At 32.5% G+C, this 15786-nt stretch overlaps 1 protein-coding gene and 1 long non-coding RNA gene across 2 annotated transcripts; one reads left to right on the top strand and one right to left on the bottom strand.

The window, feature by feature from the left end:
* The first annotated feature begins 529 nt into the window (after nucleotides 1–529).
* On the top strand, nucleotides 530–1364 carry LOC139526699 (uncharacterized). Its single transcript, XM_071321860.1, has 2 exons — nucleotides 530–823; nucleotides 1083–1364. The coding sequence occupies exons 1-2, from the start codon at nucleotides 530–532 to the stop codon at nucleotides 1362–1364; spliced, it is 576 nt and encodes a 191-aa protein (XP_071177961.1).
* Nucleotides 1365–9010: 7646 nt separating this feature from the next.
* LOC139528720 (uncharacterized) lies at nucleotides 9011–14298 on the bottom strand. The gene is made up of 5 exons (XR_011665668.1): nucleotides 14245–14298; nucleotides 12866–12955; nucleotides 11623–11684; nucleotides 9757–9933; nucleotides 9011–9085 (listed from the first exon to the last, which is right to left on the bottom strand). It is a non-coding gene; the product is annotated as an uncharacterized lncRNA (long non-coding RNA).
* Nucleotides 14299–15786: the final 1488 nt, after the last annotated feature.

Below are 15786 nucleotides of genomic sequence, written 5' to 3'. Positions count from 1 at the left end.
CCGAAAGTGTTTTTTTTTTTGGGGGGGGGGGGGGCGGGAAAGGGGGTGGGGTGGAAATTGGACAGTATTTTCAACATTCTTTTCTGTTTTATAATATATTTTCCTTATCTTTAGCAGTTTCCAACAACAGCAGACAGACATTAACACTTATTTCCATTCATTATTGTTGGATATGTTGTCTATTTTGATTGACAAGCAGTACCATCGGACATATATTCTAAATCACATACCCCCAGTTATGGTTGTGGCTTAGTCTTTTTTAATCAACTCATTTATTATCCTGATTACAGAGGCGAATATCTTTGTAAAAGACGATATTGCCAAATGATAGAAAAAGCTCACAATGGACTTTTGATAAACAATGACTTGTAATAGTCAAAATTGGTTTTAATAAGGCAAACTATAGATCTCTTGAAGAAGCAGCAAAGCTCTGTATGACAACAAAAAACTGCTAACAGGGAAATACCAGAATGGAAGTAGACCAGTCAAAAGCAAAGAACGGAAAACACTCAGCACACATGAAGAGCAAATGCAAATATGGGTTGAGCATTTCAAGGATGTGCTAAACCAGGACCCACCTGTAAGAGAAGCTGACATCCCATCCTCGGAAAAACTTTTGGCTGTAGACTGTAAAAGACCACCAACAGGAGAAATAAAGAAAGCCATAAAAATGCTAAAGAACAACAAAGATCCAGGTCCTGACAACATACCTGCAGAAGCACTGAAAGCAGACATTGAAACATCAACTCAAATGCTATATGAGCTGTTTGGAACGATCTTGGAAGAAGAAGAGGTCCCGCTAGAATGGAAAAATGGACACATGGTAAAGAGCTTCCAAAGAAGGGCAATTTAAGCATTTGTGACAACTATAGAGGAATAATGCTATTATCACTTCCAGGGAAAGTTTTGAATAGACTTATGTTAAACCGACTCAAAAATGCAATAGATGAAAAGCTGGATTTAAACAAAACCGATCATGTGCAGACCAAATAGCAACCTTACGTATCATCTTATCACTTTATTCCGTTTGTGTCGACTTTGCCAAAGCCTTTGGCAGCTTAGATAGAGATGTGTTGTGACAGTTGATGAGTCACTATGGCATTCCTGAAAAATTTATTACCATCATCAGAAACACCTATACAGGAATGCAGAGTAAGGTTATACATGAAGGTCAATTAACAGAGGCCTTTGATATAACAACTGGGGTAAGACAAGGCTGTATCCTTTCACATATGCAATCCCACTTGGCAGTTGATTGGATCATGAAGCAAGCCACTAATGGCAGACGAAATGGCATCCAATGGACCATGTTCACTCAGCTGGATGACCTAGACTTTGCCGATGACCATAGATACCAGGACTAAATTTTGTATATACGCAAGACGATCGTTTCGTCTACAAAAGACTCATCAGTGACGCTCGAATCCAAAAAAAGTTAAAAAGGCCAAATAAAGTACGAAGTTGAACAGCATTGAGAACCAAAATTCCTAAAAGTTTTGCCAAATCCAGCATTGAGGATCCAAAATTCCTAAAAGTTGTGTCAAATACGGCTAAGGTTATCTATGCCTGGGATAAGAAAATCCTAAGTATTTCGAAAAATTCAAAATTTTGTCTAAAATATATAGTTTAAAAATGGGAATCGAAATGGTGAATATGTCAAAGACACAACAACCCGACTCAGAGCATGAAACAGTCGAAGGCCACCGATGGGTCTTCAAAATTTCTCAAGTTTAAATGAAAATGTCTGTTATCATAATAAAGTCTACTGATTATGGTTTTACAAAGACCACATACGAATGGTATGTCAGTGTTATGTCTTACCTCGTAGACAAAGATATGAAAATGCATGTTCTTCTCCAAAATGTATTAAATTAATGAGCTCTTGAGACCTTTGTATTCTTCGAAGGTGAATCTGTTCTCTAACATGAAAAATCACAATATTGTATCCATATATATAATCTGGCAATGTCCGGTGTCCATGTACTGTTCAATAAATGAACAATCGTGATAAACTTTATAGCATTTTACCACAGTTCTCACTGGAATTGCAAATTTCTGACAAACTTATGTTAGCATACAAATGTTTATTGTGTTTCTGCCAAGTTGAAGCAGTTTAAAGCTTTACCCTACTTCCAATAATCAGAAAAGTATAAACCTGCTCCAGATTATCTACAGATAGTAAAAGTTGAACATCAGTGAACAGAAAAAATCTCTTTCCTTCTCATATTACTTGAAAAACCGAAAGCCTTATGTATCTTGTAACATGAACAAAACCGAAATGTAGTTTTCAATATCAAGGGCAAACTGAGCGTGAATTTTTATATCAACCGCAAGAACATTTATGCCGCTTTCGTGGTGCTAATGTAAAGCAAAATATTGTCCTATGAAATATTGTACCACAAGACATTATTTCATAACTATGTTTCATGAAATATTGTCCTCGTCTATGGAAAAATATCCTGTATATAGACAATATTTCACAGATGAATACTATGGAATTTTAAAAGGAGGTTATATTTTGTATGCAGTATGTTGGCGAGACAGAACAGCCATTCAACAAACGCATGAATGGTCATCGTAGTGACTACACCTGCAAGCCCGACCTCCCCGTAAGTCGTCATTTAAGATCACATGGGCACGACCAAGCTGATCTGATAAAAACTTACCATCACCATCATAGATCACAACGAGGATTGGTCAAAGGCCGACAGACTTGTTCGGGAAAGTTTTTGGATACGAAAGCTCAGGACAGTTTCCCCATAGGTCATTAATTGAAAAAAAGGAGAGTCACTCATTTTCCCTACCATCACTAATTTCCTGTCATCACCCGTGTCCAGTAACTCCGGCTTACGTACTGGACACTTACACTTTTCAGGAATTTTTGAATTATAATAGTTTTAATTACAGTTGGCAGGGATGTGTAAATACATAGCCACGTTCTATTACTAAACCTTAGTAAAAATTTATTACTCATTTTTCTTATTATCAAATTACTATATATTTTGGATGTTTAAATACGCAGTCTCTGTTGCAATTTTTCTACCGCTGTCATATTTTAAATAATATACTAGCGTACATCGGCCAGGACTGTTAATTGGGACTGTATTCCCACGCAGTTGTTTAACATCTCAACTATCACCACCATTGGGAATTTAGAGTTGTGCCAGTTCACATCGTAAATAACTGTTTTTATTTTGGCATATCTCTGTAGTTTTTGTGCCGTGTTTGGAAATTTTAAAATTGTTCCAGCGTTCGCTTAAATTTTATTAATTTCAGGATTTTGATAGAGTCTTAATTTGAATTGACATGATTCATTTGTCATCGTGCTATTACCGAGGAAGGATATCTGTTATCCGAAATATCTAACATATTGTTCGTTTTATTGTGTTTTTGGTGATGTTGTACCCTTTTAGACTTGTTATATATTATATTTTTTAGTGTACTGAGTCATAATTATATGATACATCGCCCCGTAAGATTTATCGTTGACTATTTATTCAATCATTTCATATATATATATATTTTTCTGCGACATGTGCCTGTGTATATATTTACAAAATAAGCGATTGTCAGTACATTACTTATATGTGTACCGTAAAATGTAATAATATGAAACATGCGTTATACAATTCTTTAATCTATAATAAACCATGTTTCTACTCAAATGCACTATTAGTTATCATGTAAATTCTCTATTAAACAAACCAATTTCAGTTATAAATCTAAAAATGTGCATGCTTGTGTACTATTTCTAATTGTGAAATAATTCGATTAAAAAATATTTTCAAAGCCAGTATTTCATAGTGAAGTATTGTCATGAACAGAATTTCATAGTGAAGTATAGTCATGAACAGATTTTTATAGTGAAGTATTGTCATGACCAGAATTTCATAGTGAAATATTGTCCAGAAGGATGTGACAAAATTTCATGGACAAGGACACTATTTTATGTTACACTAAGACATTTATAGGTTTCATTTACCAACATTTAGAAAAACGCAAATATACTAATAAATTGATCAAATTCAAACCACTTCAAACCGTCCATAAAACAACCAGAACAATCACTTATACAGTTTGAAGATTCCCGTAATCTTTACGAATTTTCCTCGAGTATTGCACTTAATAATTTTTTTTATCTATATTTAAAAACAATGGTGGACATCAATTGTTTTGCAAATTAGAGCAAAAAGCAATCAGTAATATATCGAGTGTGGTACATTTTTCAGACCAAAATTTGAGTTTACACGTATTTGTCACCATAAACTGTTCCCTCAAGTTAAAAAAAACCCTGAAGGTCATAAAGGGTATCTCATAAAAATAAAATATATTAATAAAGGAATTGGTTTTATTAGTTTGTCTTTTTTTTTTCATAACACTACCGTTCAAATCTTGAAACGTTCATATTTTGATACCAAAGAGGTCAAGACTTTCTCCAGTTAACCTTGGTTCATCAACTTTCTGCTCAGACACTGGTGAAGTCTGAATAATTTTAGATTGGTTTTGATGTTATATTTGTTATTCTAATCGGATTTTGTCTAAAGCTTAGTCCGTTTCTGTGTGTGTTACATTTTAATGTTGTGTCGTTGTTCTTCTCTTATATTCAATGCGTTTCCCTCAGTTTTGGTTTGTTATCCCGATTTCGTTTTTTGTCCATAGATTTACGAGTTTTGAACAACGGTATACTACTGTTGCCTTTATTTAGATTACATTGGTTCTTTTCCTGACACATTTCATGGGAAGGTACCTAGAGCTAAGAGATAAATTCAGCGTCAACTTCACAAATAGAACAGGATGGGCTTGAGTTATGAATTATATGTACTGAAGTTGTATATTCTTTTATTTACTTTTGCTGTTTTCCTCTATTTGACTTTATCCTTAATTTTTTTTTTTACAAAAAAGGCATAAAAAAGCTTTCAGAGTAAATTTCACAATTAATACAGGACGGACTTGAATTATTGTTTCTTTGTGTAGCAATGTGTATTCTTAGATATTTATAAATATAAGATGTGGTATGAGTGACAATTAGACAACTCTCCATCCAAGTCATAACTTGTAGAAAAAAAAAATACATTATAGGTCATGGTACGGCCTTCAACAATGAACCTTGGCACGTACCAAACAGCAAGCTATAAAGGGCTAAAAATTACTAGACTAAGTGTAAAATCATTCAAACGGAAAAACCAACTGTCTTATACATGATATGATATTGTATTTGCCTTTTAACTAATCTTCAGGTCTTTTGTACGATTTTTAACGTTGTTCGGTATTTATGAATCCGGGTTTCAAGATTTTAATCTTCTTCAGGTCTTTTGTTTGTATGATTTTTAACGTTGCTCGGTATTTGTACATCCGGCTTTCAAGATATAAGCTGGTGTTTGTGGATTCACATGGGATTTGAATGCAATTATTATGGTGTTATATTCAGTTGGTTGATCCTGGTATTCAAATTTCACTTAATACGTACTTTTTTGGGGAAAGTAGGGTTTGTGTGCAGTATTAAATTACATCAATGGGGCATTAGCTGTGAAATTTTTGTTAACTGATTTGATTCATATTCTATTATTTGTTTGTTTTTGTAGTGATTATGATTATAACACAGTGATGACTGCTGTATCCCTTATATGTCATTTCTACCTATTATATATGTTTGTTTTGTTCACACATAATTGTCAAGATAATGTAATTTGATGCGACTGTCATACAAGTGAGAGGTTTAACTATCTTTAAACCAGATTGAATCCACCATTTTCTACATATACAGAAAATGCCTGTACCAAGTCAGGAATAAGTTGTTATCTGTTTGTTTGGTGTGTTTGAGCTTTTTTTCCATTTGATTAGGGACTTTTAATTTTCCTTGGATTTCAGTATTTTTGTGATTATACTTTTTTCTCATATTGGATTTTAACTTTGTCAAACGTCCAATTACAATTAGTCTGAAATATACAGGTAACAATGCATTGACAAGACCATATTAACCAGCATTTCGGGTATATTTTTGTTTAAACGCTATCTAATTAACCATCGATATGACATCCGAAGACTGCCGACGATCACATAATCCGTATAAACTTAAACATAAATATAAATATATAGCAAAATTTTTTAAGGTCTGTTTGATTTCGTGCTATAGGTTAAAAAATAAGTTAATCTTCGTGTGTAAGAATGATTTTTTTTATGGATCAAATCATTCAACGACATGGTCCATCTTTGTTTCACTTTCAGTGTTGATATTCTTTTCCTTTCAAAGGCTATACATGACAAATAAATATGAAATAGATACTTAGCTAATGCGCATACGTTTAATTGAAGATCATATGAATATGGAATCAATCAGGGCGATTTTTTCACTTGTAAAAGAAGAATTCGATCATCAGCGATGTTAAAGGTTTAACAATAAGTAAATCAATGTTTTACCTGTATACGAATGATTTTTGTGCATCGAATAAGTCAACTAAATGGTTCAGATTTGATTTACTTTTTCTCTTGACATTCTTTTCCTTTAAATGGCTTAACACGACAAAAACATCTGTAACCCATCTCTAGCTAATGGATTAAATTGAAAATGACACGAATACGGATTCAATGAGGCCTTATTATTTACTTGCAAGTGAGGAATGCATTGGCGATGTTTCTTGGCTTAGTTTGACAAAACTAAACTGGCTGATAAAATGGATTTTTTTTAACTTTGTCACTTTCTTTTAATTTTTGAACAAAAATAATCATAAATTTAATGATTTTTTTCATATTTCCTAGCCAATGGTCCTTTAACAATGTGTTATGTTAGCATCTTTGTTAGATTTTGGTTGATTTAATCCATTAAGGTATTTGGTATCTGTGCTATATGTCTTCTTATCATTGTGATGTTATCCGATTGTGTCTGTTTGTGTTGCTCCCACAGTTTCAAAAATATAACGGAACCTATCAAGTCACTTTTAGTCATATCATTCTCCATGTGATTTGATCGGCCTTCAACTGTTTTATTTGGGAATTTTGAATCCTCAATGCTCTTCAACTTTATACTTAGCTTTATAAATATTTTGATATGAGCGTCACTGATGAGTCTTATGTAGACGAAACGCGCGTCTGGCGTACTAAATTATAATTCTGGTACCTCGGATAACTATTCCTTTTAGCGTTCCCGATGAAAATAAATTCAAAATGCACTGCGGTAGCATACTGAGTTTTATTTCATCTTTGTTTTAATGATTACTGAGTTGATAACCACAGGAAATTTTAATTATCCTACCAAAGCTTAAAGATACATTTTCTATACTGGAGATAAACCCAACATTTGTATGCTACCATAAGGTTGCCCGAATATTGCAAATCATGTGGAAATCGACTGTATTACAATATCTCATGATAAAGATATTGAACACAATACATTAACACCGTAAATTGCCAATTTATATATGGATGGAAGTAATGTGATTTTTCATGTTAGAGATCACATGAATTTTTTTCAAGAATACTAAGGGTTCGATCCGCTGACCATTTATAATGTATGTTTTGGAGAAGAACATGCATTTTTTGGTCTTTATCCTCAAGGAAAACATTATACCTATATACATGTCTAATGCAATCTTCATGAAAACGTAGTCAGCAGACTTTATAATGTTAACTAGCATTAGAAATACATATTTTTATAATGTAGATTTCTTTTTTCACCAGTGTGAGCGTAAGTCGTCCGTTAACGCGTACATCAAAGTACTGAGTCAGTGATAACAAAATTGGTCAGCCTGATGAAATCTAACTTCTGTCCGAAGAATCCTTATAGGAGTAATTGTCCATAAATGACAATGTTTACCCATAATTTTAATGTTTATCTATTATCTTGAAAACTATAAGAGATAGAGAGAAAATCTAAAATGCAAAAAGAACGAGATAGACTGAGTTATAAAATTTGTTAAACATGGCCGAAATTATTAATGCTAGACAACAACCGTTAGTGCCCTTCAATAATGATTTCTACTCAATTATGGCACATGGTATAAAGCAATAGAAAAAGCAAAACTGATCAACCCGACCAGATCTACAAACCGATCACTATTGACTCTATTACCAGTTGAATCATTAAATGAAGAGTGTTACCTTTTCATTTTTTTTTCATTTTTTTTTGTGCGTCAAAGCTTCACAACTATTGTAGATAAAGAGAAACTCTACATAACAAAAAAATATATGCCAAAATAGTCAATCTTTGACTATTTTTAACAATTTGCATGTTTAGTAAACTGCATTAAGTTGTTGTCTAGATGACAGTAATTGTCCATGGACACCTATGGCAGATATTACCATTTGATGAAGATGTGTACTCATTTTGAGCAATCTAGCCATAAACATGATAGATATAGAACAAATGTAAGCAGACCAAAAGGGATGGCAAGACACCATCTAAGTCAACGAAAACAAAATCATTGGAAGACACCGTTAAAGAGTCATTGCCTTTAAATGTCGTTCTTTTGTGTTTTTCTTCTTGTCATCTTATAATAGATAAAAGAGAAACTCTAAAGACTAAAACTGATCATCAAGAAGAGATCTTCAAAAGTGTCAACTGAGACAAAATCGCCATCGACTCCTTATGAGAGTTATTACCCTTTGATAATGATTTTACCAAGTAATGTCATATTATGCAAATCCTATAGCCGATATCATAATTTACAGCACAAACGCTAGCCATAATTTAACATTGAAATAATTGTCAATTGACTCCTTATCTGCATCAGTGACGTCAAATGGCTATTCGTACCCTTTTAATGTGTTGGAAGAAAATAAAAACGATAAAGAGACACAGCAACAATGTTCAGACCAGATCTACAAAAGTGTCAATAGTGCTGAAATTGTAAGTCAGGTTCTTTCAATAATTTTTGCCCTTAACAGATGAAACTGTCATACCATTCTGTTTTTTTTTATAATATATTTCGTTAGGTTGCTGTCACGTTGACGTATACCCCGTATCTCAATTTTACCATATCAACACCTTGTCAAAGATTTGAAGAAGAAACAGTGATAACAATGAATGTTTTTATTTGAAATCAAATCTGCATCCAAAGTTTCAGGCTGATACTGCTTCAAACAGGTCAACCTGGAATACAGAGAAAATCATTTAAGAAGTAACATTTTTTTTTTATCACATTCTCATAACAATGCAAGATTTCTCTCAAAAACATGTTTTTCTTCAGATTTTTGATTAATTAAGTTGGAAATTATTTAAGACTAATTTCAAAACCATTTCAGGATTGATAAAGTGCTTCATTAAATATATATAAGCTACTCATAATACCAAGGTCAACATATAACATAAAAACGTAACCATGATGATATATTTTGTGCACATTGTTTCATTAGAGAAAAAAAATGGATTTTATACACAACAATATCCGTTTTTTATGATGTCTCTCTTTTTACAAATAGTTTACACACGAAAGCAAAACTTTTATGTAAGTTTAAAAAAAACCATGCTTCTTTATATAGGGATATTTTCTTTTTGAGTTTTGCGCCTTTATACACAATAACCAAAATCCGTTTTTTTTTTATCCTTTTTCAAAATAAAAGATTTAAACGTGACGTTAAAATGGTGTAACAGTCACATTGTTATCCAGATATAAAATATTTTGGATAGCTTTTAACCCTTTACATACGTCAAAAATATAATAAAATGAAAAAGTTGGGCTTAGACAAATTTGTTGTACCTTGCCTGGTTATAATTTTGAGGTATTTTCAGAATGGTTACATAGATACTGAAAATAGACTTACATTTGGTGCATTTGCACTTTTTCTGTCCACAGTCACCACGTTGACATCCTGCTTGACGACAACATTTATTGCAGTTTTTATCAGCTTTGTTACTTGGACAGTTTGCAACATTTTTATTGCAATAATTTTCGGTTTTAAACGCCGACACATCATCTGCAGTAGTCCTTTCGGAGATAACTGTTAAAAACATTACAAATCTAAAGTACCAACAATGTTATGTGACTATGTTAATGCGCATCTGGTGCAGAAAAATTGGTACCGTTAATGTTATTAATTACTTGCATGTAGATTTTTATAAAGGCACACCTACTATTATGGGTGAGTTTATTTTAAAAGCAACTATAGCGTTATATAAAACGAAGGTTTTCATGTCCAGGCCAATAATCTGACTTTTCGTTATGAATTTACTCAATGTTGAAAGACGAAAGGTTGGTTTTATGTAATGAGGGGTACAATAAAATAGTTGTTACACTTTATTATTCGTCTTAATCTAATCGAAAAATTCATGCAAGCCATGGATTTGTTATCACTTCTATATGGACTGCACCGTCATATTTTTACAGCTAATTCCCGGATAATTCTCGATACAAAATGGCAATATTACTACGAATGTAATGTTGAATTGGTCAACAAATCTATACATTAATTGCTTCTTAAATAAAAGAATGTCGCGAAATTCGCGAAAATAAACACATCAAGGAAAATTGTACATATAGTATTCCTGATATAAAAGAGAGACGATAGGTACCAGAGGGACAGTCAAACTCATAAATCGATTTCAAAATAAACTGACAACGCCATGGCCAAAAATGAAACATACACACAATAGAATACATGGCACAACATAGAAAACTAAAGAATAAGCAACACGAACCCTACCAAAAACTTGGAGTGATATCAGGTGCTCCGGAACGGTAAGCAGATCCTGCTCCACATGTTGCATCTGTCGTATTGCTTATATTTGAACAAATCCGGTAAATACTAGTAGTCTAATTCGGTAGGTCACATTCATGAAAGGGAAGGGGAATGTAGTTACGACGTAAGGAACATATCCGATATCATTTGTGAAACGATTATTCCATAACGGTCAACCAACTCGTGATGGCTTCCGTAACATTTACGAAAGGGTGATTTCAACTTCACCATTTGGAACTCTTGGTTTAATAGCTTCCTTGTGGGCAGCAACCCTCTATCAAGAAAATCAAGATAGGAAATGCAAGCACGGGAATATCGTATCAATTGGGAGATATTTATCCCGTATGCATATTCTGTCGGAATGTTGCTACTTAGAAATGAAAAGTTCACAATTGGTAAGCTGAAATCATCTCTTTTGTCATAAAGTTTTTCAACATATAAAGGTGTAACATAAAAGGCGTCGAAAAAATTTTGCCCTTGAATTTAACAGTTGTTGGAAATTTATCCTGCATTTCATTGCAATAAAAATATTTTTCATATATCTTGGCACCATTATTTTTTGATTTGGTGTTTAAATAGAATATTTTGGAAACTTCAGGTTACATGCATGGTTACTAAAGCTTGCACATAGGAAAAAATGGTTGAATATTTGATTTGTTAACTTCTTAAATGCAATGAAACATGTGCAATATGTACTATAGTACTGGACAGGATAAAACTTTAGTCATGCCAAGTATTTCTTTATTTGAAACAAAAATAAATTCTGCACATTGTTTTTCAATGGTGGTAGTACGCATAAATGAATCGAATACAATTTACAAGAAGTTAAAATCTACGTAACAATTTGATCGAGGAACAAAGATGTGTTTTGTCTTTATATATTTACGAAGGCGGAGTGGGATATAAATGTGTTAATATTTTGTGGTAGCTTCAGTAAATAATCATACTTACTCAAAACACCAAGAACTACGATTAATGCAATCACTGCGTACTTCATTTTGATTCTTAAAAGTCTGAAAAAACAAAAGAAACTGCTGAGTAAACAGTAAAATAAAAACATAAGTTTTCAATTTGCTGTCTAAGTTGTTTTAGGGTTTTGGGTTTTCAATTTTTAGAAATATAAAAAGTTGGTGCCGGAACAATATTTCAACCCCACCTCATGACGAATAAAATATGGTGCGGGTTCAGTGTTTGTCTATAAATATTATCGTCAATTAGGGTTTCAAATTTTGTTGAACGACATTTGATTTTCTCTGTATTCCTAACTTCCTAATATCGAAGCGAATTAGAGCTGGACAAATAGATTCTCGTCTCATGAGGACGACCGTCAAATTACGTATTTTAATAAAACTTCTAGTGCTGTTCTGTCATTAACATGAATAAAGGCAACAGTAGCATACTGTGTTCAAAAGTCTCAAATCGACCTAGAGAAAAAAAGTTGTGTTACAAACTACAATCGAGGGAAACACATCAAATCAAACGAAAACAAAGGAAGAACAGAAACACTGTAGTACAACAAAATCAAACGCTAAAACGAAAACAAAGGAAGAACAGAAACACTGTAGTACAACAAAATCAAACGCTAAAACGAAAACAAAGGAAGAACAGAAACACTGTAGTACAACAAAATCAAACGCTAAAACGAAAACAAAGGAAGAACAGAAACACTGTAGTACAACAAAAACAAACGCTAAAATACATAGAAACGAACCATTTGATAACGGCTATATTCCTGACTTGGTACAGGACATTTTCAGAAAAAAAAATGGTCGGTTTGTACCTGGTAAAATGGTTAGCCAAACCTAACGGTTGCTGATAATGTTAAAAATAATTGCTAAAATGAAAACACTACGCGACAGAAATACAGAATAAACACACATAAGAACATTCATCACAGAGATGATATAATAGTCGACACAACATGCAAACCGCAGAACAACAACCAACACATTTCACCAACGACAGACACAAACAACTCTGCGACTCTTTTATATGATGTTTTGGTGAGTTTTTACGGAAGAGGAGAAAGTTATTGTAACAAAATGTCCACAGCCCCAAAATAACATGTTTGATCATTTAAAAAAAAAAACCACCATGTTGCTCTGAATGAGAGATGTTTATCGTTAAATGGAATGGAAAATAACATATTTTTCGGCAAAGATCCCTCCCTCTATAACAATAATACTCTACTTACTTGTTTACTACAAATGTGTTCTTCTAAATGCAATGGATGAACTTCATCGTATTTGAGCACCCTTATATATCTTTCCAGTTATGGCAGCTGCTAAAGAATATTAATTGTCTTTTTTAATATCCGCTATTTAATTTCCTATAGGGAGATTTTTTTGAAATTACTGTAATAAACGTTGAATAAATTTGATTTTATCATAAAAAATACTTTGAAATGATGCATAATTATATGTTGACACATTTTACAACGTATACATTTTCCGCTTTCAAGCACTAATGCCAATAACTAGCATATTAATCTATTGTAATAAAAATTTATAATATCTAATAAAATTTGTAGATTTAGCTAACAAGGTCCTTATATTTGTATAAAGTAACATTTGTTTATAGTGGAAAGTTGTTTTAACGTTAAATAAGTTACAATTAAAAATTGCTTGCTAGTCCCTCTCTGTGATTACCTTTAGATAACTCTGGTTCGTTTCCCACTCAATCTATCATGAAGGGAAGATAAATAATACGAATGTCATGCAATCATAGTCTTTTTCAAAAATGATGAACGGTTCTTTATATTGGTATGTAATCATTTTAAACGTTTCAAATTTATGAAATTATATTCGTACATCAATGTTTTTGATACACCAATAACAAAAACTGAAATATATTGAATTGATACATTTTGTAACTATTCAAATTAATATCAGAAACTTAAACTTAATGTGGTACCCAACACTTTAACTAAAATTAATTTGGCTCGTTTAATTTTCATAAAATTTTGACAAGGTATTTACTTTGACCCTTTGACAACAATGTAAAAATTTCAAAAAATTTGAACCAACCGTTTTATCAGAAAAATTACACTGGTTATATAGCAGTTTGACAAACACTTATTTTGATCGTTGAAAAGCTTAATATTCCCTTAACAACACAACGTAATTAAAACGTTTAGCTGATTTTACAGAGTTATCTCCCTGTAGTGTTAGGTACCACCTTAATTATAAAATAATGAACCTGTTAAAGGGAGACAATACTCGCATAACTTTTTCGAATTGGCACATAATACAACGGAATGTCACTCTTGCATACAAATGGCACATCAATATATTAATTAACTGTGCAATCGCGCTCCACCTTCAATGATGATTCTAAATTATAAATATAACCAAAAGTTATTAATCTATAGATAGTAAAGACTAATGAAATCTAACCCACTGTTAAAATATTTCTTTGCATTTTTTTAAAACTTCCTCAGTAAAATGCTTGAGCCACTTGACTTTCATAGCTCATAATTAACGTTTTTACACAATATTTAAATAAAGTAGCTAAAGATTATTCGCTTCTCAAAGTGTAAGACGCAATAAAAATCGTATGCTTGCACCATCTTACCCAAAAACAGATTTAATTAATTTCTGAACATTTCGACATTTCTTCGTTAAAACCGGTTTTAAACAAATCACAAGTACGTGTTAAGATCCGACTAAATACCCATATCCCGATATCGTCAGGTCAATTTGCTACAATAACACAAAAGAGAAGCGAATGATACCAGCTAGAGGGTAATTCAATTGAAACTCATATAAGAGTCTATATAGATGCTTTTTATAGCGAATTGTTTAGGTTTTCATCTTTGTTGAAGGCCGTACGACGAAGATCTATGCCTAACCAAGTATTTTATATTTTGGCTTTGATAAATATAATATGTGTTTGCAAGCGTATTTTGCATGCAAATTATGATATTTAACCCTTCCAAACCATCTCATATAACTTTTGTTTTATGCAAGTTTGTAGTGTCCTTGGCTTAAGTTTTTGTCGATTTCTGTTTTAAGAAACTTCTTTATTTAGATTTATAAAGTAAAGCACCAAGCTATTACTACATATTTTAATAACGTAAGCTTTCTCGGTATGGGATACAGAAAATGAGATTTTCAAATATCTCAGTATTATTGTAATCGGGACAACATAATGGTATGCATTCATTGGGTCAACATAGTATTAAGAAATAGTTCAGGTATGTTTGTGTGTTTATGATATTGATATGGCTTTAAGTACCATATATTACCTGCCTGCAGGTTCATTTTTATTACAGTGCTGATAAATATAATTGTGATGTCAGTACATGAGGTCTATATATATTGGGGCCGCGGTGGTCGAGTGGTCAAAGTAGTCTAATTTCTGTATTTTAAGCCAGTAAACACTGAGGATGTGAGTTTGAACTCTGCACACGACTCCAATCTTAATTGACAAGGCTTGTAAGTTTCCCTACGAAAGGTCTGTGGTTTTCTTTGTGCACGCTTGCTTCCTCCAACAATCAAAAACTGATCACAACGAATGGTGTAAACAATGGCGTGAAATACCATTTAATCAATCTTTATCTGTTTAGAATATAGTAAGTTTGATTCTGACTGCAATATTTTTAATAAGTATTTTTGGAAGTATCGTTCCTTTTCTATTAGCATGATGAAACAGATATATTTTATTCTGTCAATGAACTTTGAATTTGTATATAAACTATTCTATTAACAAAGCAGTAATGAATAACAGGTGTTAATAATGTTAGCGGCAGAATTGTTATGAAGAGAAGCCTAGCTACTGGCTATGACCTGGTATATATACATAGGATCTATATTCATATTTAAATTGTGCTTTTATTAAAAAAAAATACGAAAAATAAACGATTTTCAAGGTACATGAGTGTCGAACGAAAAACTACTATCGTATTCCCGACTTAGTACAAGCATTTCCCGAAGAAATAGTGGAATGAACCTGGTTTGATAGTTAGCTTAACCTCCCACTTTATCAAGTTTTTTTTAATATAATTTCGTCATATTGACAGAATTGAAGTAGAGCACAAACAGGCATTCGAGACAGCAGCTAAAACTGTGTGAAGATATATGACGACTGACTAAACGATTCTTTCACAAATACAAA

The sequence above is a fragment of the Mytilus edulis genome, chromosome 6, assembly GCF_963676685.1.
Source record: "Mytilus edulis chromosome 6, xbMytEdul2.2, whole genome shotgun sequence".
NCBI lineage: Eukaryota > Metazoa > Mollusca > Bivalvia > Mytilida > Mytilidae > Mytilus > Mytilus edulis.
Note: the sequence above shows the minus strand (reverse complement) of the source record. Positions and strands in the feature narration are given on the sequence as shown.